Raw genomic sequence first — 26348 nt, 5'->3', positions numbered from 1 at the left:
AAACCTGCAATCAAATCTGGGCCATTGTTCTTCCAACCCCTGTGAGTGGTTCTGTGGCTGTTATTTCTACAAACCCACACCTTGGAGATTTAAATTTTGTCAAGGAAGTTCAAGCCTTTTGCAATCAGATTTTGCCATGGGTGTCAGTGGGCACCAGTTTTCTGTGATGATTTGCTTTCAGCTAGTCCGACTTCCCTGGGTCAGGTGACGCTCCTTTCTGTTCCCAGCCAGCTGGGACCCTGTCTGTCCCCAGCACCCCCAGCACACTGGTGCGTGCCGCTGCACCGGCTGTCAGTCACCTGAGGGCTATTCTCTGCTGGCTGTATGCATTGTGAGCTGGATAGGACACTGAGAGTTGACATTTATTTTGTGTCACAAACAATATTAGCTGGGCAGAGGAGAGGGAGGGACATCAAAACACCCCCTGGGTAGAAATGCCTTGGTCAAAATGTCCTGGAGATGGTCCCTGCCCACAGACAAGCAGCTTTTACATCATTAGGCAGAGCCAGGCCACGCTCTTCCGGAGCAGGGTCAGGCTCAGTGTCGGCAAACTCAGAGGCTCACTGAATCTACTCAAGTGGTTTTGTTTTGTAACAAAGGACCAGGCCCCCCAAAGATGGATTTTCTCCACCTCTAGCTAGTCAGGAAAAAACGCCAGCCCCTTGGGTGTAGCAATTTCCTTGGTTTCTTGAATTATCTGAAACCACCGTTTCAGAACTGTCAGGGTCTCATCTCAGAATATCCTGTTCTTTTTGTTGCATGGATTTATAAAATCTTTATCAGCTATTTCTCTAGAGTTGTTCAGTTTGCTAATGTTACTAGGGGTTTTCTTTACAAATCATAGGACACATGCCTGTAGCCGCAGGGGGCTGGGATGGCTGGGAGCTGCTCCTGGGGGAGCCGTCAGCTGACCCTGCTCCCTGTGGGTGCAGCCTTCATCCTCCCCAAGGCAGAGGTGTGTGTCCGGAACCACGTCCAGCCCTACATCCCGTCCATCCTGGAGGCCCTGATGGTGCCCACGAGCCAGGGCTTCACTGAGGTGCGGGACGTCTTCTTCAAGGAGGTCACCGACATGAACCTGAATGTCATCAATGAGGGCGGCATTGACAAGCTGGGCGAGGTGAGGCCAAGCCCCGGGGAGGGGCCTCCTGGGCTTGGGTCTGGCCTGTCCCCATCAGGCCCTCTCTGGGACTCAGGGTGGGCCAGTCCCCTCTGGGGCACAACTTGTAAAGAGGGTCTTCTGGAGACCAGGGGGCTGAGTGCCTGAGGCTGAAGATGCCGGCTGTCCTGCCTGTTAGTGGAAGGGGGAGCCATTATCCCCTGCCAGCAGCCTCTAAGTCCAGTGGGTTGCCAAAATCCGAAAGAACTGAACCAAGAAAGGGGGAAAGAGGATGGGGAGGGGGGAGGGAGGAGGGGGGAGGAGGGGAGGGCAAGCGTCAGGCATGAGTGATACGATTACTGAGGCAGAATTAAATGCACACATGCCATTTCATGTACCCCACAACTGGAGGGAGCCTCTCTCCCCCTTCTCCTCATTGTCTGGTCCTTGGGGTTAAGGTCCTTCCCAGACCCCCTGCTGGGGTGCTAGGCTGCCTGAAGCCCCCAAGGTTGTCCGTGCAGGTGGAATACCTCCTGTGATCTTAGCCTCCTCTTCCATACCCCAAACTGAGGAGTCCACAAACAATAAAATCATTGAATTTGAGAAACAAGAGAGACCCAAGAGATGGCAAAAACCCACCTCCTGATTCTGAGGGTGAGGAAGGGGAGATGATGATGACTTGCCCGAGGTCACCTAGTGCCCCACGAAGGGGCGAGGACCTTCCTCCTGGCAGAGTCTGTGCTGCTGGACCACACTCCTCCCTTCAGGTCCTCACCCTGCCTGTTCGGGCCCTCCAGGGCTCACCTATGGGCCCCACCCTCAGGTGGCCATCCCGGTGCCAGGGCCAGCCTCAGGGCCCACACACCAAGGGCCCAGGCAAGGCGAGGGCCTTGCCACGCAGGCAGCCCCAGTTCAGGCCCTGCGTGTCCCGCGTCCCTGCAGTACATGGAGAAGCTGTCCCAGCTGGCGTACCACCCCCTCAAGATGCAGAGCTGCTACGAGAAGATGGAGCCGCTGCGGCTCGATGGCCTGCAGCAGCGTTTCGATGTGTCTAGCACGTCGGTGTTCAAGCAGCGAGCCCAGATCCACATGCGTGAGGTGGGTCCGAGACTGCGGCCCCAGCACACCCCACCCACCTTCCACAGGCCCTGTCTCCTGGGAGAGGCCTGCCCTGTGCCTTCCTCCCTGGCCCTGCCCTCCTCACGTGCCCACTGCAGGTGCTCAGCCCCTGGCCTGTTCTCTCCTGCTGTCCAGTCTACTGGGCACACCTGTCCCATCCTGTTCACCTGGTTATTTGGACTCAACTTTCTGGTCTCAGCTTAGGGACCCCTGCCTCCAGGGAGCCTCTTCCTACAGGGCCCAGGACCTCTGTTTCCTTGAGGCAGGGACTGGCCCCAGTGGCCAGCACTGTGCCAGCGCCCAGTAGACACTCAGTAAGGATGTGAGTGGACAAGTGGGGCAACACACAGCCGCCCCACTCCTCTCCGGCAGGCTGGGGATGGCTGGCTTAGGAGCCCCTCAGAGGCACACAGGAGGGGCTCTGGTCACCCCGGGGTTCTCGTGTGCCCTGCAGCAAATGGACAACGCCGTGTATACCTTCGAGACCCTCCTGCACCAGGAGCTGGGAAAGGGACCCACCAAGGAGGAGCTCTGCAAGTCCATCCAGCGCATCCTGGAGCGGGTGCTGAAGGTGACCGGCTGTGCCCTGGGAGGGACGGCCCCTTGCACAGATGAGGACACTGAGGCTCTGGCTGGGGGCAGGTGGAGCCCACTGACCTAGAGACCCCTACCCCTCTTCCCCGGCAGAAATACGACTACGACAGCAGCTCCGTGCGGAAGCGCTTCTTTCGGGAGGCGCTGCTGCAGATCACCATCCCCTTCCTGCTCAAGAAGCTGGCCCCCACTTGCAAGTCGGTGAGCACACCTGCCCTCCCACCACCACCCCCAAACCTGCTCCAGCCCCTTGACTGCCTGCCCTCTGCCCCACAGGCCCCAGGTGGGGTCGGAACACAGACCCTCTCTTGGCCTGACTGGCCTGGCCACCCCTCCCTCTGCCCCTGTGCCCACCCCGCCCTGCAGGAGCTGCCCCGGTTCCAGGAGCTGATCTTCGAGGACTTTGCCAGGTTCATCCTGGTGGAGAACACATACGAGGAGGTGGTGCTGCAGACGGTCATGAAGGACATCCTGCAGGGTACATGCTGGCCCTGCCCCCTGGGAGGGCTGGCTGCAGTGCTGGGTGGGGCTTCAGGGGTGAGGGGCGTGGCCACTGAGAGGTCTTCCGTGGTGGGTTCAGCTAAGGTGCCAGGACAAACCCAAGACTTAGGCCTGTGAGCTGGGCTGAGCCCCAGGAGGGCAGTGTTGCCAGATGAGTGACGGGAAGGCAGGGTGGTTACGAGCCCAGGCTCACAGCTCTGCTCCTTCCCATCCTGGCCTCGTCGCAATCATGACACCCACTCAGGCTGTGGGGAGGCTCGGGGATGATGTGGGTGGTGTCTGGGCGGCAGGGGGGGGTCCTGACCCTTTCCCGTCGGCCCTGCAGCCGTGAAGGAGGCTGCTGTGCAGAGGAAGCACAACCTGTACCGGGACAGCATGGTCATGCACAACAGCGACCCCAACCTGCACCTGCTGGCCGAGGGCGCGCCCATCGACTGGGGCGAGGAGTACGGGGGCAGTGGGGACAGCGGCAGCCCCAGCCCCACCATCCCAGAAGCAGCTACCCTCTCAGAAAAGCGACGGCGGGCCAAGCAGGTGGTGTCCGTGATCCGGGACGAGGACGCAGGGCTGCCTTTTGAGGCCGTCCCCGAGCCGCCATCGCCTGCGTCCCCGGACAGGGTCTCTGAGCTCCGTGGCCTGACGGCCCAGGATCTGCCTGCTGAGAGCCCCCCACCGGTTGCCCCCCTGCTCAATGGGGCCCCTACCCAGGAGACCCCGCAGCCAGTGGCAGCCCCAGAGGCCTCTTCCCCGCCTGCCTCGCCCCCTCAGCAACTCCCGCCTGGAAAGGCCGTGGACCTTGCATCTCCCAAGCCCAGTGACCAGGAGACTGGGGAGCAGGTGTCCAGCCCCGGTGGCCGCCCACCCATCCACACCACCACCGAGGACAGCACAGGGGTGCAGACTGAGTTCTAGGCTGGTCACCCCCGAGCTCCTGTTGGACACAGCACACGGGCCATGCCTTCCAAGACCCTGGCAGGCTCGGCTCCAGGTGGGAGCAGCGGCTCCGTGCTTTCAGGTGGACGTGGGCAGGCGGCCCACCCGTGTCACTTTGGGGCTTGTTCACACCCAGTTGCTCCGTTTTCTTTTCTGTGGGATGATCTCAGGCTTCCTCCTTGTGCTGGGGGCTGGGGGCTGCCGGCTCCCTGTGTCCTCCCTTCCCGCCCTTCCATGACAGCCTGTTGCCCTCACAGGTCTCGCCATCCTTCTCGGAAAGAGGGAGGTAAAGGCAGCGTTTGTGGTGACTCAGAGCCCGTGATCCCCCGCTGGGCCCCCAGTGCCAGGGTGGACACCGGCCTGGCTTTCCTTGCTGTGGGTGGGGGAGGTGCCAGGAGGGCTCCAGGGGCCTTCAGGCTGGAGCCGGGCAGGGCCAGGAGCGCCTCACAGCAGGAGGGGCGGTGGGCCTGGGGTGTGCGAGGAAGGCCCAGAATGTGCTCATCTGAGGAGAGGAGGTGTCCCAAGGCAAGGTGGGGCGGTGTGGGCCCAGGGGAGCCTGTGGGCCGGTGCTGCTGGGGTGGCGGAGGGCAGGCCGCCTGAAGCGGGAGCAGACCTGAGCCGCCCAGCCCTCCCTCCCAGCCCGTCGGGGCCCAGGCTCCGGGACTCCTCTGTTCCCCGGCCTGTTGGGCCCATTTCGCTTTGGGCTGGGGCTGGGTGTGGGCGGACACGGCACGTGGATCGGAGGCAGGGTTTGGTAGGTGTGGATTGTCTTCTACAGGCCGCGTCCAAGGTACGTGCTGTCCCCTGAGGGGGCTGGGCAGAGCTCCCGAAGGGCAGAGGGGCCAGGGCACCCCAGGCACCTCTCACGGCACCTGAGGATGTGGAGTCTGGCTGTGGCTTAGCCCCTACTGCTTCACTGTCACCTCACCCTGAAAATTCTAGGCCTCTTTTCAGATGTCACTGTGAGTCACTTGGGGGCCTGGCCCATCATCCTTCCTTGGCTTCTCATTCCTGGGGGTGTGGGTCAAGCCTAGGCAGTCCCCAGTCCGTGCCCCTCCCCTGGCCCTTGGAGGGGAGGGCGAGCAGGACAGAGACCGCTCCTCAGCCCCCGACCCCCTTCCTGGGGCCTGGCTCCTGGACCCACAGGATGTGTGGCTGGGGCTGGTGCTCAGGGACCCCCGAGGCCCCCCAGCCCCAACCTCAAACGCCTCACCTCTTGACCAACACATTCCACCTTAAGATGCTCTCCTCTGGTGCCTTCTTTTGGGCTTTTCCAATCATCCTTCTCAGATGTTGTATTAAAAAGATTATGCAAACAGTTTAAGCTTCTACTAATCAATAAATGACTTAAAGCTAGTGGCCTGTGTGTGGTGCCAGCAGGGGGTGATCTGGTCTAGGAATGATCGTGCACCTTGGCCATCTGATCCTGTCCCTTGGCAGAGTGCCTCGGGGTGCACAGCCAGAGCTCCTCCATTACCCCACTTCACAGAGGAAGCTGAGCGTAGGAGAGGGGCCGTGAGGCACACGGGTAACCAGCTGATGGCAGCTCAGTAGGAACCCTCAGGTACATCTGCAGGGTGCTCCTCGGGCCACGTCGGGTGACTCAGTCAGACAGGATGTCAGCAGTTTTAAGGCCACTTGGCCCTAGGGTGCCCACAGTGGACCCAGGCCGTGAAGACAGCATTTACTAGATACCTTGGGCCTAGTGCTTCACATGCAGGACCAGCAGCTCTGGAGGTGGGGGCCGTCTTCACCACCCTTTCACCAAGGTGTAAACCGAGGCCCAGTAAGTGGAAAATCTTGGCTGAGGCTATGGGGCATAGTGTGTCCCCCCAACACACACATATAGCTGAGGGGCAGGGGTTGCCCCTTCCAAGGGTAAAAACATGTCTCTACAGGGTAGGGTGGTAGCCAGTCACCTTTGTGGCAGTGGCTGAGGGGGCTTGTGGACAAGGGCTGAGCAACAGCAGGGCTTGGGCTGGAGCAGGAATCCAGCTGTAGTCTGACCTTTGCCCCCGACAAGTCCTCGGGCACATGTATAAAAGGGGATCACAAAATTTCCCCCCCCCCCAGGGCCTGGGAGGGCTCAAGGGGATCTGCACACGGCTCTGCTGTCTAGTCAGTCTCCCTCCCTGGCCAAGCTGAACCCTGGAGGGTGGGAGGGGGGAACCATCAGAGGTGCCAGGGGAAGAACCAGCACCGAAGAGGCCCCAGCTCCTGCCTGGAAAGCAGGACTCACACAGGGGGCCTTCACCTCCCGTTTCAGCGCACGGGGTCGGTGAGGAAGAAACATAAGGTAGGGAAACTGAGGCCCAGGGGAGCTGGGGCTCTGTCCACCAGGGGTCTGTCCTCTGCATCAGCCGGGCACATGGAGTGAGCACGCAGTGCCCCCTGGTGGCCACCAACCTGTCACGTCTTGCTGAAGGATGCGGAAATTGGCGGCCGGAGGGACGGCCAGGGTGAGAGGTAGCGGGAGGCGGAGCCCAGGTACCCCGAGAAGGCCTGCTTCTAGCCCAAAGGAAAAGCTGCCTTAGGCCTCTGCCTTCTGCCAAAAAACGGACAACAAATGAGCAACTACAGCAAGCACAAGGTACACAGCTCCTAGAACTGTGCAGTCAGCAACCTGCACGACTGCCTGGGTTCAGGAGTCAAGTGCCCCAAATGCAGCATTGCCAGGGCCGGTGCAAGGCCCAGGCATTCAGCCCCTCAGCTTTGGCTCCGTCATCCGGGTAATGATACTGGAGTGCACAGCGCAGGCCCCTTGCCACAGGACTGCTCTGGCTGACTCTCTGTGCCTTCCCCTCTGATCCCCTATCTCTCCACCTGTAACACGGGGAGGCTTAGATAACTTCACATCTAGGAATGCCTCTCTCCCGACTGTGGAGCAGCCCTTCCCTGGCTGTATCCCAGACTTCATTTCCTCCCCTCCCTCAGGCGCCACCAGGACCCAGTGATGACCCGGAAGAAGCAGGCTGGGGTTAATTTATTGACATCCCTGCTGCCGAGCTCATTGCCTGCCTGTGAACTGCACAGGGCGAGGAGGTACAGATCCGGAGAGCAGAGGGGCCCAGAGCGCTGGGGAACAGGAGAGGGGGAGGCAGGGACGGACAAGGCCTAACACACAGCAGCCACTCTGAGGACACCCCACTGTGGTCAGTCACACCGCTGCGACCAGAGCTCCATCCGTGGCTTCCCCACCCCTTGGCTAGGGCCCTCCTGCACACCTACCACTCTGCTGAGTGGGATGGCACTGCCCGTGTACCCCAGAGGCACGCTGGCCAGGATGCTCAGTCCCGCACTCAGACGGCAGGGTAGCCGTCTGCATGCCCCAGATCCTGTGGTTGTGCCGAGGGGTCCTCTCTCTTCCTCCACAGTATTAGACCAGCTACGTCATCAGTCAGGAACACTAGCTGTCCTTGTCCTGCCGGCCCAGAGTGCCTAGAGACCTAGGGTGGGGGGTACCCTTCCAGGCCGTGGTGGGAAAGGGCCCAGGACAGAGGGGGCCGGACTAGTCTGTCCAGAGCAGGCGGTGAGCCGGAGACCTGGGCCTCCAGGCAGTAGAGGTGGTCTGGGCCTGGGGCTGGCAGCCAGGGCTCAACTGCTGTGGTAGATCCGGAGGCACTGGGCGATCTCCTGGCGGCAGAGTGGGCAGGTACGGAGTGGCTGGCAGCACTCCTGGCAGCAACACACGTGGCCGCAGTTGAGGAAGATCATCTGGGCCTGCAGGGAGAGTGGGAGCGTCTGGGCCCCGCCCCTGCCTGGTTCCCTGGGGACGGTGCCATTGAATCCCCCAGACCCCTGGTTGTTCCTTACCTAAAAAATCAGGGTCATCATACAAATACATGCCACATTCAGCCACCCCAGAAATACATGTGCCCACCCACCCTGGACATGCCTCACGCCCGTCTAATGGCTGTACAGGGGAGCCACAGCGTACCTAAGCAGCCTGGCTGCTGGGCGTTTCAGTGCCCAGCCCCGGGTCAGAAAGGTACTCCAGCCTGACGGATCAAAGCTGTGTACGTGTACCCGGCTCTGCCTCAGCATTTCTGCCTGTGAAGTCTTCACGGAATGTGCTTGCAAGGCTGTTTTGTACAGCACCGTTTGCAACAAGAAATTGGAGGCCACCGATGGGGCCCAAAGCAAGGGTGTTTGTAACTGGGTCCCCGCATATCACAGCATTCCTGAGGCCCAGGGGGACCGTGGCACCAAATCGCGAATGTGTTTGCCTTTTCTAAGCAGGATCTTGTGGCAGAAGGAGGGGAGGATTTTTATTGTAAAAATTAAACAGCAAAGCATATAAATAAGTGTTAATTTTGTTAGTTTAAAAAAGCCTCTTCGGAGACAATTGTGTTGTGGATATTTAATGACTTGGGAAATTCTCAACATATTTATTTAAGTAGGGGAGAAATCCCTCTTTTGGAAAAAAAAAGGCCCAGAAAATGATGCTAGCATTGCTCATACTTGGATCATAGGATCATAGGTCATTTTAGTTTCCTGTATTTTTTGCTTTCTTGTATTTTCTAGAGTTTCTAATGAATACAGTATACTTCTATTACTAGAAAAAAGCATTTAGAAAGAATCCACGAGCCTGGAGAGGCTTGGAGGGCTGCAGGCGGGTGGGGGGCTTGGGGATGGATTTGGACCCACTACCCAGACTCACCTCCCGTTCCAGGCACACGACACATTCTGAGGTCTGCACGTCCAGCTCTGCAGGGGGAGCAGAAGGCCTCACTGACTCAGGGAGCTCCTTGGGGGCAGTAGGGGGCGTCGGGGCCCCGAGGACCTCTCCCTTGGGTAGTTTCAGCAGCTCTGTGGGGACCAGAGGGATAGGCTGAACCAGGGGGCATCCCCCAGGGATCTCAACCCCCAGGGGGCTCCCTTGACTGCCTATCCCAAGTGGATGGTGAGCTCAGGGCAAGGACACCCCACTCTTAGAACAGGGGGGAGCTCCTCATTTCTGAGCCTCACTGCACACCCCCATCTATAAAGTGGGAGTGCTGGGACAGGATGGCCACAGCGCTGGTGAGTTGGGTCCTCTTACCCCCAGACATCCCCCTGGGTCCCTCAAAGCCACCCTGGGAGCAGGGCTTGTCACTTCCCAGAGGCGAGAGACCCAAGGCTCAGCGGGCAGAGCCACTTTCCCAAGGCCACAGCGCCATCTAGTGGTGGAGCCGCAGTGCGGCAGCCCGTGGAAGGAGCTCGGGGGTGGACCCAGCCATGCTCTGGGCTTTCCCACCAGGTGCCCCAGGAGACAGGATGGAGGGGCCAGAAGAATGAGAAGCCCCCCTGGCAGAGGCCCCATGCGCCTCCCCTGCCTGCACCCCAGCCGGCCTGCAGCAGGATATCGGAGTTGGCCCTCACAAAAGGCAGGTTCTCTGACAATCATGATGCGCACCGGCATCTCTGAGCCTTCTCCATCCCTGGCCCCGTCCCAACCATGGCTCATGTTTTTCCATTTATTCTACATTTTCAATTACAAATAGTATTTTTTATAATCAGAATAACCTTAAGATTTTTTTTTTAAAGGCCCATTACAACAGTATCACGGTGCCCCAAACCATCACAGTAAAGGGGCTTTCATATTTAGTTAACACAGCTTTGGAACAGCAGAGAATTGTTAGGCAATGCCTGAGGATCTCCTGTCCCTTTGGAACCTGGAGGAGGCACCCCACCAGGGCCTTCCCTGTGGGTGGGCGCCGCCAGGAGGCCCTAAGCAGCCGAGGCATGGACGCAGGCCCCCCAGTGGCAGGGAGTGGCTCTGGCTGGCTGCAGGGGTGATAGGAGATGCCAGGGTGCTCAGAGTGAAGGGGCTCGAGAGATGTGTCTGCCCAGCCAGGTGGGGGAAACACCAAATCCTGATGCCAAACTCATCCTGCCTCCAGCTTGGGTGGGGCAGTGCTGGGGGAACATCTGGAAGGGAAGAAAGCATCTATTTTGCACATTGCTTGGTATTAAATGAAAGTCATCACTGGAAGTTTAATGACTTCTTAGGTTGAGTCAAGATCCCCGGAGTAAGACTGGCTAGAAGGCCAGAGCCAGTGGACGTCACGGCACTGTCGGCAGCCCGCACACCCGGGGAGCCCGGGCCTCCCCTGTGCTGGGCAGCCTTGCTCCCGCCTTTCACCCCCCAAGTCACTCCATCTTTGGCCTCTGCCCTGAACAGACCCTGTCCCACGCCCGCCGTGGCCGCTTCACCCTTGTTCTAGGCCCCGGGTTGCCTCCCCTGCTCAGCCTCCTCCCGAAGAAGGCAGTAAAGTTCGGTATTTCGGGTATTTGCCAGCTGTGTGATGTTATGGGAGACAGGTTACCTCTCTCTGCCTCAGTCTCCTCACCTCTCAAACGAGGACAACAACATGCCCACCTCAGGGGGTTGTGAAATGAAGGCGACATGATGTGGTACTTCTGAAGTGGTTGTCAGCAAATGCCTGGCACTTGGACCACACTCAGTCCACAGGAGACCCCGACTCGCACACCTGCTCCTTCTTTAGCCATGGCACCTACCTCAGGGCCTCCAGCCTGGGGCGGAGCACCTTTACAACCTGCCTTTACCCCATTACAACCCACCAAAAACCCTTGCCCTGTCCAAACACAGGCCTGTTCCCGGCAGTGCCGGGCATGTGCAGGTAGTGGGTGCAGCTGTTTTTCTCTATTCCAGGGACCCTGGCTGTGTGGTTCCCACAGTCTGTAGGGTGGGTTCATCGGACAGGGAGCCAGGAGGGCCCCACCACTGCTGTGAAGAAACTATTTCCCATTTTTGTGGCCTGTTTTTCCCATTTCTAAGTCCTGTTCCTATAGGAGGGAACCGTAAGGACTAAACTGGCCAGGGGCTAAACCGACCCTTCATTGTCCTGAAACGTGTGACTGCCCCGGCTACAGCCCACACGGAAGGCTGGGGCCTCTGCTTAGAGGAGAGGCCTGGTGACGGTACCTGGCTGGATCCTGGCCGCGTCCAGCAGCTCCTGGACTCTGCGTAGGATCTCGTGCTGCAGGCCAGCCTCTGAGACGCCTACCTGCAGAGTCCAAGGAAGGGCAGGTCAGGGCTTGGGCTGGGCAGGGTCCCCTATGCGACACGGAGCCACCAGGACTGCCCCATTTCAGGCTTCTGGCACCTTCTGCTGGAAACACGGAGGCCTGGGTCCCGGGGTCAATGGGAGGCAGTGCAACACCATAGCTGTGAGGGCCCTTCGTCAGGCCAGAGCCCAACAATCAGCATGGCAGGAAGAGAAACTGGGGCCCACTGGGAAACCAACACTGGCAATGCCGTAGAGCAGCACACGCTTTCCCTGCGAGGGGCCTGCGCGGACGGCTTCCCCTGTGTGACCTATGCTGCCCCTGCTGACATCTGGGAGGCCAGGATCCTGTCACAGTTCACGGGGTCAGGGAGTTCACACTGAGTTCGGGTGAACTGGGCCGCCTTCTGAGCCCCCGTTTCTGCATCTGCCAAGGACAGGCAGTCTAGGAGAGCGCTAAACAGCTGGACCCCAGGCCCAGACAGCTTGGGCTCCAGTCCTGGCCCTGCTACACGATCTCGGGCAAGGTGCTGCCTTGCTGTGCCTCAGTTTCCTCATCTGAAAAATGAAGACTATGATGATACCTGCCTGCCTGGGTTGTTGGGAGGATTCAATGAGTTTGTATGTGAAGGGTGCGGAGGATGGCGCCTGGCACTGCAAGCGCTACACAGATGCCAGCCGCCATCACGGTTCGTCTCTTCTGAGGAGGAAATCAGTCAACGCAGTGCAGAGCTCAGTTCCTATCCAGAATGTAGCCAGGCTCAGGCAGCGCTGCCATCACGGCATCTGTAAAACTGCTCAGTGAGGTGGGGGCTGGACCAGGTGCCCTCAAGGACTTCTCTGGGGCCTACCATGTGAAGATGCAGGCTGGAGGGCAGGGCAGTCTGGGGTCAGCAGGACCTACATCCTTGGATTTTCTCATCCAGACGGTGTGGAGGGCACACCCGGGTGGCTGGGGCAGCTGGGGCTAGTGCTAGGGCTGTTGGGAGCAAGGCACCCTGGGGTGTCTGATAACAGCCAACCTCACCAAGAACCACATGAACAACAAGCTGACCCTTGGCCTCGCCTGTCTGCCCATCCCCCTAGCCTCCCCGGAGGGTCTGCTTTTTCCCACCTGGGCCAGGTCCCTGGGGCTCATCCGGCTCAGCATGTCCAGGGAGATGCGGTGGTGGGCGAAGATTGGCAGGTAGTGCTCGGCTGCCAGCTCCACCAGGAGGGCTGCCAGCTGGTGCTCCACACCTTCCTCCTGCAAGCAGACCCACGAGAGCCCCTGTGAGCCCGGAGCGGAAAGACAGCAGGACCCATTATTCACAACAGCAAGCACAGTTTGAATACGTAACACATTCTTGGCATTTTTCCCTACAAAAATGCATGTGTAACACATACAGATAAACCCAAAGGACGTTCACTGCCGTTCTGTTTGTAATGAAAATGGGAAGCAACTAAGTACCCACCAACAGGGGACTGTTTAAATGAACGAGGGTCCATCCAGAGAGTAAACATTAGACACTTGTCTGGAAACAATGAAATGGGTATGTATAGACCTGGAAAACTGCCGACTGCTATTATTAAGATAAAAAGTTTGCCAAATTTGTATGTATAGAATGACTCTGTTTTTATTTAAATAAAAAAAGGGGTGTGTGTGTGTGAGAGAAAAGGGACATTTGTCCTGCCCACAGCAGGTGCTCGAGGACTGTTCCATCACCCACCCGCCCCATGCAGCAGTGACCCGCAACTGACCCCTCACCAGAATGAGTGCTCCTTATCACTCGGCTCAATCCCAGGACCTGGTACACTAGCACCAGAAATGGGAACAGAGCTAAACTGGAAAGACCAAGCCGCAGGGCAGGGCCGAGGCACCAAGGTCTCTGGAAGGAGGGCCCCCCAAACTGCCTGTTAGGGGGGGCACCACCAGGCCTCACCTGCAGCTTCAAGGACAAGGGCTTCTGGTTCAAAAGCCTTTGGTACTGAATCAGCCAGTAATTTTCCTGCTTGGTTTCACTTTTTGCTTCTAACTCCGTCTGACAAGGATAAAGCAGGTACCACTGTTACAAACCAGCAAATAAAAACTAAGACAACAGTAATGATTGTGAACGACACCCCTGAGTATGTGGATGGCACTTGGTGTTTCACAAAGCAATTTCTGACCCATCACTGTCTCACCATTTAAACCACTGAAGTGGAAAAGGCAGGAAGCATCGCGATGGCCAGCTTATTGCTAAGAATGATCTCAGAGACACTGCACACCTGGGGGGCACCTGAACCTGGGCTCCTGACACCTGGCACCATGCTCTGTATGGCACCACTCTGGGACGTCTTCTCATCTGCGTTTGGGAAGAGCAAAGCATACCCGGCCATCTCCTTATGCCACAAAAGTTCAGGCTTGTCCTCCAAGGGCCAAGCAGGGAGAGGAGTAGGATTCTAAGGACAACTTCAGCTCCTGGACTGGGCTTCATCATGGTGGCAAAGCCGGAGAATTATAAACATGTCATTGAAACTGGATCCTTTTTCTGCCATGTGACAAATACTTGCTGAGAGTTGTTCTGGGCTAGCACTGTCCTGGGTGCTGGAAACAGAGTAGTGAATGAATGATACCAGTAACAGCAGCGGGAGCTGATGTTTTCAGAGCGCCATGTGCCTGACATGTGGTGTGCACCGAGAGAAGCCCAGTAGGCTCTGCTTCCCAGGCGAGGAACCAAGGTTCAGAGTGACCAGTCACCTGCCCAGTGAGGAGAGCTGCCTGGAGTCAGGGCCAGGATTTGGACCGAGTCTTGTTTGGGAGCCTGTGCTCTGAACCACCTACTGGCTCCTGCAGGGCTGCACAGCTGCACACTGGGGCCAGACGTGATGCGGGGAAGAAGGACTTCAACACAGGCACTTCCTCAGTGCCTGTGGGGACCTGACTGCCGTTCGGCGGTCCCACCAACTTGCTGAGCTGATTCCCTTCTTCTGGTGGCCTTCCCTAGGCTGAGGGCACACCTGTCTTCAGGAACCTAGGACCCTGATGGTCACGTTCTGCTGAGGTGGTGCCTCCTCCCGTAGATGGGGGGTCTTCCGAGGCCCCTTGACGGCAGGAGCACAAGACCACAGCTCCCAGCTGCCCTGCACAATGCTAAAAAGTCACTTGCATCTGACAGTTTGTAGACTATGGCAGTTAGGCACAGCGAGGAACAGGCAGCTTCTGCTTGGCACAAGCATGCCCAGGGCTCTGGGAGAATCTGGTCTCACTCTTCTCTGCACCCTGCATGGGGCCTGGCCCAAGGTCAAGCTCCAAAGACTCTGGAGCATTAAGGGTGCCGTGGGAATGACTCGGTCCTTTCAGCCTCAGCTGGTGGGCCTGTCCTGTCCTCTCTGCTCAGGTGCACTGGGGTCCTAGAGGAAATGACCCCAACTTGCCAGCCTCACAATGTGTCGGAGTCAAACCTGACATAGGGAACATTTCAGGCATAGGGGACAGTCAGGCAACTCCTGTCAAAGGCATATTAAACAGCCTACCCTGGACACCGCAAGCCCTCTCCTAGGCATCTGTCCTCAGAAAATGCGGTGGTTCTCAGATAACTCAGCTACAAAGACAGTCAGAGAGCGCTGCTTATGAAGGTGACAGACCAGAAGTCTAAATGCTTGACAACAGACAGGCTACACAAGGGCCCATCCAGACGCAGCCAGGAAAGAGCAGAGGCCGTTTTAAGACCTGAACAGAACTGACGCGAATGAGCCGGTCACAGACGGGCCACGGCGGCTCGCGTCCACCCAGCGCGGGCAGGCAGGGCTGTCACCACCACACGTCATCAGGCGCGCACCACCACACGTCATCAGACGCACACCACCACACGTCATCAGGCGCGCACCACCACACGTCAAAGCAGCAGCAACAGGCAACTGCCAGGGGGACATTCTTCTCCTTTGAACTTCCCTTTTTTAATCTGATGAACAACTACTGAATAATAAAAGTGCTTCTAAGGCTGGCATGTGTGCTCACGGACGGCAAACCCGTGTGCCACGCTGAGCACGGACGCCGACGCACCAGGATTTCCCGGAGTTCCTCCTCTCGGCGCGTCTTCTCCTTCAGCAGCTGCTGGAGCAGGTTGCTGAGGGCCCGGCGCTGCTCCGAGATCATCTCCTGTGACACAAGATGGTGCCAGTGCTCCCGGCCGCCGCGACACCCAGCGCATGAAGTCCCCGTGGCGTGGCGGCAGGAGCCCCCCTCAGTTCTCGGCTGCCCTCTGGGCCCCCAGTGGGCCTGCCTCATTTCAAGGCTCTGCACACAGGCTCTAGCTGAGAGCTGGGGGGCAGAGCTGAGGGGCCCCGCTGCCTGGGCATCCCCCCTGTGCCTTCTGGCAAGCCTGCCACTCCCTTTCCTATGGGGCTAAGGCCTGGCATGGGATCTAGTGACTGATGACAGGGGAATGGTAAGAAACATCAAAGACAATGTCAAGCCACAGGGATCTGACTTCACTGGCTACAGAGTGTGGGGACAGAGCAGCCGGCAGGGAGGGTTGGCGTGTAACCCCACAGTCTGGAAGGCTCTACACAGATGGAGGCACATGGAAACTGGAGGGAAGCCCTCGTTTGTGTGTGGGCTCCACTCCTCTCTTAACTCTTGGAAACCCCCTTGAGGCCCCCCAAATGGGAGCCCCACAAGCTCTAGTGGGCAGAAGACAAGGGTACCCACCAAGCATGGTGGTTGTAACTTCTCAGAGCTGCCCCAAGCCCTCATCTCTGAAGACCACCTCGAGGCACACAGAGGGTTTTGTGCCTGCTAGCTCGCCCCAGTCTGATGCCCCATGACACAGGCCGGGCTTGGAAGGGTCTTTCACTTTATGGAGGGGAGAAAGAGAGGCCTGGCGGGGAGGTGGCCTGCCCTAGGTCACACAAGACATCCATGGCAGGCCTGAGACCAGGACTCCAGACCCTAGCACCCTTTGAATGCATTGAGAAGCTGTAAGACAAGACTTTTCCACGGAGCAGAGACACAGGGACAATGAGAGTGACAGACAGAAGACTCTGCTCAAAAGGCTAACACAGGGCACAGGTCCTCACACCACTGATGCAGCCCCTTTTGTTAGTTTGGAGAGACTGAGGTCCAGGGAAGGGAAAAGGCTGTCCCTCTTCTGTCTGCAAGTCACACAGCAAGACCGTGTTGGGTCATAGCCTAGGTCCCAGACTTGCAGTCCAGAATGCCAGCTGCTGGTCCCTCTGCCCCCATGTCTCTAGGAACAGGACACCCAGGCTGTAGCTCAGAGAAGCCGCCTGCAGGGAGTGACAACGTAACAGGTGGGCCTTTCCTCCAGATAACCCTGGGACACCAAGAAAGCTCCTTCCCCAGAGAATGTCAGCCCATGAATCGACCCAGTGCCCCAGAAGCATCGCTTAGACACAGGGATCTCAGCAGTGACCCTGCTTCAAAACAAAGAAAATGCAAAGATGGAGATGTCGGCCTGGGTGAGCCTTGGCAATGAAACCCTCCTTCCTCTGACCTCCTGCCTGGCAACAGGCTGACCCAACCGCTGACCTTGGCCTGTGCTGGGCTCAGCTCCCTGGCTCCTTCTGGAGCTGGGGCATCATCCAGCATCATGGCCACAGAGGAGACCTGCCCTGCCTGCTGGAGAACAGCTGCCGAGAGGCAGGGGCACCGGGTGGGGGAGGGGGGAGGGCAGCCCAGGGAGCCCTACATACCTGCAGTGCCTCTGTGTCCAGGGATTTCCTCTTTAACTCCAGCTGTGTCAGCTGCAATAACTCAGTTTCTATTAATTTAATCTAAACAGAAGATGAGACAGGGTTTTTTTTTATTCACATTAACCATGGTTTGAATCTGTGCTGCTGCCCTCTGAAGACCAAGTAGGGTCTAAGAAAGCTGGGGTGCATGGCCCTGGAATGAAGGGGACCTGTGAACCTCTCAGGAAGCTCATCAGTGGGGGTTTAAAAAGAATTGGTTATTTCATGACCCCAAGTGCTCTGGCTGTGGACACGCTTGTCCTGGCCAACGCTGCTGCTCAAGAGCTGGTCTGCCCCGGGGCGGGCGCTGGACGAAGGCCTGTGCAGAGAGGAAGGGCCTCCGCCACGGTTCAGGCTGGAGTGAGGACGGCCGCCCTCGCCGAGCCGCTCAGCGGCCCAGTTCTCCTGCTGCCGCTGGGCAGCTGCCACGGAGGAGAGCAGAGATCAGCAGCGGTCAGATGGCAGCAGCAGCAACTGATGCTGGGCGCTCTGCGGGCTGGGCCTGTGCTGTGTGCTTAATCTGCATCACCTCATCAATTCTCCTCTGGTTATTAAGAGGCATCATTTCCTCCATTTTACAGATAAGGAAACTGAGGCTCAGAGAGGTTAAGGAATTTGCCCAGTGACAAAGGATGGGGAAGTGTATGAGCGCTTTCCTGGGTCTGAAGCTGGCCGGAGGATCAAAGCCACCCCCAGGAAGAGTGTCTGGGGGTCGGCGCACACCCTCGGTGCGCCTGGGGGCTTATAGTCCTGGGGGTCGGACCCCACAGCCAGTGATTGCTCTACCCTGTGCCTATGACCTGTGTCCCTAAGTTCCTAGGATCCCACCAACCCCCGGTCAGAGGAATGAGCTTCATGTCCGGCAATGTGGGATTGAAATTAAAGAGGTAAATAAAAAGGTAAATTGGTTTGGGCCAAAAAAGAAAAGAAAAGAGTAGAAAGAAAAACATGCAAAAATGTGAAATTCAAAGTGTGCTGAAAACGATGCGATGAGCAGTCCCACAGCCTGAAAGCTCGCCTCACCTCCAGCCCCCGTGCCTGTGGCGCCTTCCCCGAAAGCCTGGTGTCAGGCACAGCCCCACTCAACGACCTCCCCCAGCTGCTGAGGCCCCCCCAGGCCACCGGGACCTCCCTGGCCGCTCAGGTGGGGAGGGCAGTCTGCCCCGGCACACCGGGTCCGAGCTGAGGGGTGGCTGGGGCTTGAGCGGGCTGCTCTCCCCCAGTAAGGAAGTCCTGCCTGGATGTGGTCAGTGCTGAGGCCCAGCACTGGCGCCACCTTCCCCCTCCGCCTGGGGCATCGTGGGAAACTGCGGGAACCAGTCACAGTTGCTGAGCACTTGGAGTGTTGCCTCCAGGCACCTTCCCGCAGGGAAACCTAGGTCTCCTGAGGGAAGGGAGGTCCCGAGTTGGGGAGGCCTCTGGCTGACCTGGCCTGTGGAGGTGCCAGGACTTAACCCTTAACTGCCCCTGGCGGCTCTGAAAGCCAACAGCAAGGTCGGGGTGAGGCACAACCCCCCAGTGCTCACCTGGTTCCTGATCTGCCGATGCATCAGGTCCTTCTTCACCTGGAGAGCCTCAAACGCGGCCTTCTGCATGGCGCTCTGCAAGAGAGAGTGTGGGCTGCTCAGCAGACACCAGGCGGCCTTGCTTTCCCGCGGACCGGGACCAGGGGAAAAAGTCTGTGTCAAAAACACCTTGATGTGTGACTCCTCTGTTTCTTAGAAAATAACTGTTCATCTCGGTTGTCTGCATTTTTAAGATAATGTTTATTGAGGGCTTACTAGGTGCTGGACATTGCATTCGTTCAGTGCTCTGCCCACATCGCACACTGGTTTCTACAAGGATGATGCCCCATTGCACAGATGAGGAAATTGAGGCTCAGAGATGTGAAGTGGTTGGTGCTAGGACCTGACCATGTCTGTCCAGCTCTGAACCTTGCCTTAACCACAAGGCCAGACACCCTAAGAAACAGAGTATTTTCCTCAGACAATCCTGCAAATATCAAATCGAACTTTTTCAGAAGTACAGAGAGACTAGAGTTAGGGGGACTCCAACAGGGCCTGTGGGGAAAGTGGACACAGAACAGCACGGGCCAAGGAGGGAGAAGTCACAGGGTCCTCCCCAAGCCCACCCACTGCACTGCACTCCTGAGTGCCTACTACGTGCCAGCTAGGATGGAAGGAGAGCAGAGGTGCAGTGGGTTTGGAAGTGAGAAGCCCAAGGTCCCATGGTGCCCCACCTCCGTGACATGGTCACTGCCTCCCACCCCTCAAGTCTCACAGTGTCATCCCCACAGTGTGGGGAGTGGGCGCCTGCCAGGGAACAGAGGGATCTTCACTAGATTTCAGTGACCAGAGGCCTCTCCCTGCCCTTCTCTTCCTAATGCACTAAGTATCTTGGGTCTCACAAGCTATCCAGGGGCTCTGCTGCTCTGCCCTGGGCCCCAGGGTCCCTCCTGAGGCCCCACCCTTACACCCTGGGCAGAGGCTCACCTCCTGCAGGATCTGGCTGATGGCTTTGTTCTGATCCATCTGCTGCCATGACAGAATCTGCTGGAACCGTTCATCCATTTCGGCCATGCTGCCAGAAAGACAGCAAATTCACTCACTCTCTGAACTTTTTCTGAGCACCCACTATGTGCCAGGCACCTTGGAGGAGGTTGAGAGAAACCATTTATTCATTCAACAATCCTATGGAGCACCTGCTTTGGGGACCAAGTTCTGAGCTAGGCACAGACACAGAGTCTGTCTGAATCCCATGGTCCTGGAAGGAAGGTGACAAGAGTCTGGGTGTCTCGGCAGTTGGGAGAAATGACCTCCAGGTCCCCTCATCCATTCCCTCCACCTGAATTCTGTCTATAATGCCCCTGAGGTGGTTGCCTGGCCTCTGACCACCGGGGAACTCATGACCTTCCGGGTGAGCCACAGCTGTCCTTCTAGGGCAGTGACATCTGTACCCATGACCCCGGCGTCTCTCACCCTGGTCGTGGGTCTGCTCTCAGCACCCTAGAACAAGTCTAGGGATTTCGGCACAAAGATCCAAACCCTGCAACCCCACGTGTGTCTGTACTTTGACACTCTGTTTTCAGTTTGTGACATAACGGCTATTCCTGGACCCTCACGCAGCAGGCTTTACGCTCACTGACACTCATTACGTCCTCTGGGGACTCTTGAATAAGAAAATCAGAGGTTCAGGGAGGGAGAGTAACTCGCCCAAGACTTCCAGTTACTAACAGAAGTGGGATCTGAATGCAGGTCTGTCTGCGCTGCTGCCTTTACTTCCAAGCACAATGTCACACTACCAGGAAAGGAGGGAGAACTCCCTGCATCGGCAGGGACACAGGGGAGGCTGGCAGTTGTGCCAGAGCCACCAAGCTGGGAGGAGGCACAAGGGGAGCCAGGTGCTGGCCCACCCCCATCTGGGGCTCCTGAGCAGGGCCTGAGCTACGCTTCCTCTCCTGCGGCTCCTGCACCGGACAAGCGCACGGTGCTGCAGAGGCCTCGGAGAGCCAGGGCCACCCCTTCCAGCGCGGCCTGCCCTGGACCTGTGCGGCCCCTGAGGTCAGTGAGCGCACCATGGTCAGGAGCACACCCCACTCTGCCTGGGTTCAAATCCCGGCTCTGGCACTTGCTAGCTGTATTTCCTTGGTTGTCACACAGTCTGAGCCTGAGCTATGACTGTAAAATGGGGCTAATGACAAAGCAGTCCCTCACAGATTCCGTAAGCCAACGCACATCACTCCACTGAGCACCTGGCACAGGGCAGGTGTGTGGAATGCGACAGTGATTATTTCACTCATTGCAGCCCATCACAGAATCATGGGGTCCAACTAGAAAAGTCATGAAGACTGGTCACCACTTGCCCCTGAGAGCATGCCTGAGGCCAGGGTGGCCCAGGGCAAGGGACTCCAGCGCCCAGTTCTCACTCCCAGCCCTGGCCCCGAACCAGCAACCCCGACTCCCTCGCTCGGGGAGCCTCTTCTTACCTTACCTGGAATAGGCCTGCTGGACCAAGTTCTGCCTCTGAGACTCATAGGCCGTCTGGATGAGCCGGTTCTTACAGCTCTCGGTCAGCATCTGCTGCATGGCAGCTGAGGAAACATGGTTGAGGGGCTGAGAAAGGGGCGCCTGCTCCTGAGGGGGTAGGGCTCACCAGGCCACCCGCCTGATAGTCACCCTTAAAAAAATGTGTGTTAAACTAAAGAAGTAACTTAAGCTCGAAAGGCTAATTTTATACAACACTGGACGGCACACACACAAAACCTTCTATAATCTTGTCACTGAGATATTATTACATTTTGATATATTCTTTGTCAATTTTTAATACATAGGTGTGGATTTTAAAAAACTGAAAGAAATAAGGGCAGAGAACTAAAGATGTTTGCACACCCATGTTTGCAGCAGCATTATTCACAACAGCCAAGAGGCAGAAACAATCCAAGTGCCCATTAAGAGATGGAATGGATAAACAAAATCTGGTCTATACACACAATGGAATATCACTCAGCCTTAAGAAGGAAGGAAATTCTGACATAAGATGCAACATGGATGAACTGGGACATTATGCTCAGTGAAAGAAGCCAGTCACAAGAAGACAAATACTGTACGATTCCACTTATATGAGTCGACAGAAAACAGAATGGCGGTTCTGTGGGAGCTGGGGGAGCGGAAATGAAGTTGTTTAATGGGTACAGAATTTCAGTTTGGGAAGGTGAAAGTTCTAGAAAAGGGTGATGGTTGCACAACAAAGTGAATGTACTTAATACCACAGAACTGTACAATCAAAAATGGTCAAAATAGCAAATTTTATGTTGTTATTATTTTGCCACAATAATAACATAAAAATGTGATTGCAGTGAACATACCCCTTCTCACTTTTTAGGACTACTTCCCCATGTCAGCATGGCGGTGTGATGTCAGTGGCTGCAGAGCACTACAGTGATGGATCACCAGTTCACCTAGATTTACTCTCTCTGGGGGCAGCTGGACTCTTCTTGCAATTATTAAATGATACCTCAATAAATATTCTTCCTCAAACATCTTTGTGCATATCTATTTGATTGTTTCCTAAGAATAATTTTTAGAAGTGCAGTTTTAAGGCCACGGATAATATGAGTTACCCCGCTCTCTGGAAAGATCCTGCTGATACGTATTCTAGGTGGCAGTGTATAGGACAGCCCTCAACAACTCTGGGTTATTTCCTTTTCTTACCTTTCTGTTATTTTTCTCGAAATTTTTTAGTTATAAAAATCATACACGCTCTGTATAATGTTGGGGGGTGCAAGGGGAGGGCTGTGCAACATAGAGAAGACAAGTAGTGATTCTACAACATCTTATTTCGCTGATGGACAGTGACTGTAATGGGGCTTGTTGGGGGGACTTCGTGAAGGAGGGACCCTAGTAAACATAATGTTTTTCATGTAATGATAACAAAATAAACAAATAAATAAATCATATACCTGACCAGAAAATGAATCCAATAAATTCCAAAAGACTTAAATGTTAAAAAAAAAAAATCATACATGCTCATTTTAAAAAAGCTAACCCATATGAAGTTTGAAAAGGTGCAAACAGAAGTCCCCAACACTGATCCTATTCCTAATCAGCTAATCTGACAAATATCCTTGCAGAAATGCAAACACAGTTTTTCTCTTGTATAAATCATGGACAATAGTGACCTTTCAAACAGGGGCATTAATGATCTGTCATCTCATCAGGAGGTAGTGAGATGATATGATGCACGGGTAGTGCGTGGCACAGTGCCTGACCCAGAGTAAACCTCACTGAGGGCATGGGGAAAAGCCCACTCTAGCACCCAGGCTCGGAAGAATGGGGCCATCCCCAAAGAATCATTCCTTATTTTAAATGACACCTACAAACAAACTCCTTGCCTTCTTTGGCACGTGGCTCAACGCTCTCAGGATCAGATGGTGAGAACTACCCTCATTATCATGGACAACATGGAATGCCCCAGACCGTTTCTGGGGAGTGGCAGGAAGGAGAGCTCCTGGGAATACAAGAGGGCCAACCACAGACCTTGATAACAGCAACCCTAACAGCATGCTTTGCGAAATGCTCACTGTGTGCCAGGCCTGATCTCATCTGACCTTTATAATGATCCTGTGAGGCAGGTAATCACTGTTCTCCCTATTTTATAGATAAGAAAACTGAGGCTCAGAATAGTGGTGACCAGCAATGCCCCAAGGCCATACAGCCTGTTTCTGAGCTAGAATTCTGAATCCAAGTTCAGCCGGACCCAGAGCCCATGGTCCATGACTGGGCTTAACTGCCCCTCTCCAGGGGCAACACTCTATATGACCTATACTGAGAGGGCTGCCTGCCCCACCCCCTGCGGAGTCAGCCAAGCTCCGTTCCCTTCCCCACACTGAGACTCACAGGCAATCTCACGTCTCCGCAGGTTCTCTGTCTCCTCCTGGGTTATGGACATCAACTGTTCCATTCTTATTCTAGAAAAAAAAAAGTCCATCCATTTATTCAGCAAACATAATATCCCAACAGGGAATTCCATCAGATGAACACTGCCTCGTTCAGAAAGTCCTCCTTGATGTGCCTAGATACGCTCTGGCTACATCATGTACCTCCACTGGGGCCCTGTTTACCTTCAGCCTTATAGTTAGAGTTCCTTGCATAAAAAGATGAACTCTTAGAAAAATGGGCAAAGGACACAAACAGCCATTTCACTGATGCTTAAATACAAGCAATCAATAAACATATGGCAAGATGCTTGACATTACTGATGACTAAAGAAAATAAAACCTTCTTTCCACCTGTTTGATTAAGGTTCAGAAAACTGAGAGCCATTGGTAGTGGCAATGAGGACAGCAAATGGGAAGTTCCACGTGCTTCTGAGCAGTATAAACAGGCAAAATGTTTTTTGCAAGGCAATTTGTCAATAACTGTCAAAATGTCCTTTGAATATTTCTTTCAGAAATATTTGCATAAATGCATATGGGTATATTTAGAAGATACTCACTATAATAGTGTTTGTAATTACGAAAAACTGGAAGCTTAATGTCCATGAAAAGAGGGCTAATTTAAGAAGTTATGATATAATCATATAGTAGAATACACTGCAGCTATTACAAAAATAAGGTTTTGAGAATAGAAACGTATCCTGATATAATGAAAATAAAAAAGGTAATTGCCTGTATAGATGTGCACACTGCATGTATGTGCATTTGTCTCCCTCCCACCCCCTGCCCCCAAACGGGGTAGTGGCTTGGAGGGAAGAACGTCCTTTAATGCTTTTGCAGGGGCTGACTTTACCAGAAGTATGTATCTTCTGAGCACCTCTGCCTTCCGCTCAAGGGGAGGCTGTATGTATCTGGTGCACTGCCGGCCCCCAGGCCCAGTCCAGGCCTGACACAGAGTGGCTTGTTTAGTGTGTGCCGAGTAAATGATGCCACTGGCCACAACTCAGCTGGGCCTTGCCTGCCCCCGGCTCCTGCAGCACCACAGCCGAAGTGGGCGGGTGATGGGGCTGCCCTGCAATCCCACGGGAGTGCCCTGCGGGGGCCCTCCCAAGCAACCAGGGGCCTAGAAAGCTGGGCGCAAGGACAGCAGGAAACTGCACGCGGCCCATGTGGGATCCCAGGAGGGACTTCCATTAACACTGTCATCTTTTCTAATGACTAAAGTGGTGTGACTCAAAGCAGTACACTTGGAAAATACAGAGAACACAAAGGAAAAGAAACCCAGGCCACCACCTCCAACTCCTGCCTCTCAGCACTGTTCGCTGTAAGCCACTGTGGGTGGGTCCTCTTGCTGTCTGCGCACAGACACACGCAGAGTGGTAAGAAATGATACACTGTTCTGTTGTCAGGGTGCTCACCATTTTTTCATTTAGCAATATAGTCTTTCTCTTAGTTGGGAATATTAATTTACAAGACATTGAATGGCTACAGATTATTACTTTGCACATAATTCATGTAACCAAATTGTTTCCCCAGAAATGTGTTTTTTTCCCCTTATTTTTTTATAGAAGGAATATAGTTAGATATTATACATATATTATCTCATCTGAGTTTTTCTCGGGAATGTACTTGTGTTTTAACAAACTTGCAGGCAGTGATTCTTTTTAACGCAATATTCCTTAAAGAGGTGAATCTCCTTAAAGCTTGGGAAAACCTTCTGGCATAATCCTTGAGAGTCACAAGATCTTCTCTCCCCAAGACACCCCACGAAGGCAGGCGATGTGGAGAAAATGTCAGAGCAGAGCACTTGCCTTTCATTTTCCAGCGACTTCAAAATCTCAGAACTTTTCTTTTGCCTGTGGAGAAAACCATAAAAGGTCCCTGCAGTTGTCACGAGCAGGCCTGTTTCCAACTGATCAGATCTCTGCTCAGCGCCCTGGCTGTGCGGAGGGCTGAGTAGCTGAGCTGGGGGCACCTCACCCCAGCACCTGAGAGCTCTGTGCCCTCAGGCCAGACACTCAACCACTCCAAACCCTTGCTCTTCATCTACAAAATGGGGATAATAAAAAACTGTGCTGGGCATGTAAGATGCACCCGACGAGCGGTAGCTTTCCCGCTCGCTCTCCCGGGTACCCTCGGGTGAGTGCATGCAGAGCTGCCCGCAGCAGGCTGCCAGCCCACTCGGGCACCCGTAGCTGCTGGATGGGGGAGGAGTAGGCAAAAAGCAAAGGAAGCCTGGAGGCCACAGGGGACAGGACAAAAGCCTGCCTCTGAATCGGTCCACAAGGGACCCCAACCAAACTTCCTCAGATTTCTCTACCTGGCCCGCTTCTCTGCCGTCCCACCAAGACTGATAAGGCAAATCCCACTACAGGGTGAATGGCTGACCTCAACACCACAGGTTGCTTGGAACACAAAATACTGGGGCAGGACGTGACCTCAACTGTCTTGCCAAACCCCCCTGGGGAGCCTGGGAGGCATAGTCCAACCAGTAGCAGCCCCTGGACAAGAAACAGACCCGGCCATGCCTGGAGTAGGCTCTTCCCTGAGTCAGTACAAGCTGCAGCACCGCGCTTGGGTCCTGACAACAGAGACCTTGCACAGGAGGAGAGACCATGAGGAGAGACAGACCCCATCCTGGGCTCCTCAAAGGGGAGAGCGCTGGGGGAGGCTTTGGGCCTGGGGGCCAGGAGCCCACCTGTGATTCTCCTGCAGGAGTTTCTGGATGCGGTTGGAGATGTTCTGCTCCGTCTGCTTGAGCTGCTCCTGCAGCTGCTGGCGCTCTGCATCCAGGGAGCGCTGGCGCTCGCTCAGGCCCTGCTCCAGCCGGGACTGCTCCTGCCGCAGGATGGGGGGAGGTCCTGAGCCAGCTGGGACGCCCTCGGACACCATGGGGCAGCGAGGGGCCCTGGACCAGGGTCAGGAGACTGGCTTTCCTGTCCCC

General features: G+C 55.7%; 2 protein-coding genes across 9 annotated transcripts in view; one reads left to right on the top strand and one right to left on the bottom strand.

Annotated features, from left to right (window-relative positions):
• Positions 1-5602, top strand: part of NIBAN2 (niban apoptosis regulator 2) — a 45754-nt gene extending 40152 nt beyond the window's left edge. For all 4 annotated transcript variants that reach the window (XM_036913874.2, XM_057499053.1, XM_057499052.1 and 1 more), the window contains 6 exons: positions 933-1120; positions 2042-2197; positions 2673-2789; positions 2906-3013; positions 3179-3290; positions 3639-5602. In XM_036913874.2, the coding sequence (XP_036769769.2) occupies positions 933-1120; positions 2042-2197; positions 2673-2789; positions 2906-3013; positions 3179-3290; positions 3639-4225 (1268 nt within the window). In that variant the 3' untranslated portion in view covers positions 4226-5602. The remainder of the gene's footprint in view (positions 1-932; positions 1121-2041; positions 2198-2672; positions 2790-2905; positions 3014-3178; positions 3291-3638) is intronic.
• Positions 5603-7213: 1611 nt separating this feature from the next.
• The window catches only part of LRSAM1 (leucine rich repeat and sterile alpha motif containing 1), a 36872-nt gene continuing 17737 nt past the window's right edge, over positions 7214-26348 (bottom strand). For 3 of the 5 annotated variants that reach the window (XM_036913868.2, XM_036913866.2, XM_036913870.2), the window contains exons 13-26: positions 26103-26242; positions 25216-25260; positions 23367-23437; positions 20962-21061; positions 19464-19551; positions 18498-18572; positions 16933-17013; positions 16769-16855; positions 15281-15376; positions 13179-13277; positions 12371-12502; positions 11175-11256; positions 8907-9055; positions 7214-7966 (exon numbers count right to left, since the gene is read on the bottom strand). In XM_036913868.2, coding sequence (XP_036769763.2) covers positions 7841-7966; positions 8907-9055; positions 11175-11256; positions 12371-12502; positions 13179-13277; positions 15281-15376; positions 16769-16855; positions 16933-17013; positions 18498-18572; positions 19464-19551; positions 20962-21061; positions 23367-23437; positions 25216-25260; positions 26103-26242 — 1371 coding nt within the window. In that variant the 3' untranslated portion in view covers positions 7214-7840. The remainder of the gene's footprint in view (positions 7967-8906; positions 9056-11174; positions 11257-12370; positions 12503-13178; positions 13278-15280; positions 15377-16768; positions 16856-16932; positions 17014-18497; positions 18573-19463; positions 19552-20961; positions 21062-23366; positions 23438-25215; positions 25261-26102; positions 26243-26348) is intronic. The other 2 variants (XM_036913869.2, XM_036913871.2) reach the window with 2 other exon arrangements.

Source organism: Manis pentadactyla, chromosome 3 (assembly GCF_030020395.1).
Source record: "Manis pentadactyla isolate mManPen7 chromosome 3, mManPen7.hap1, whole genome shotgun sequence".
NCBI lineage: Eukaryota > Metazoa > Chordata > Mammalia > Pholidota > Manidae > Manis > Manis pentadactyla.
Note: the sequence above shows the minus strand (reverse complement) of the source record. Positions and strands in the feature narration are given on the sequence as shown.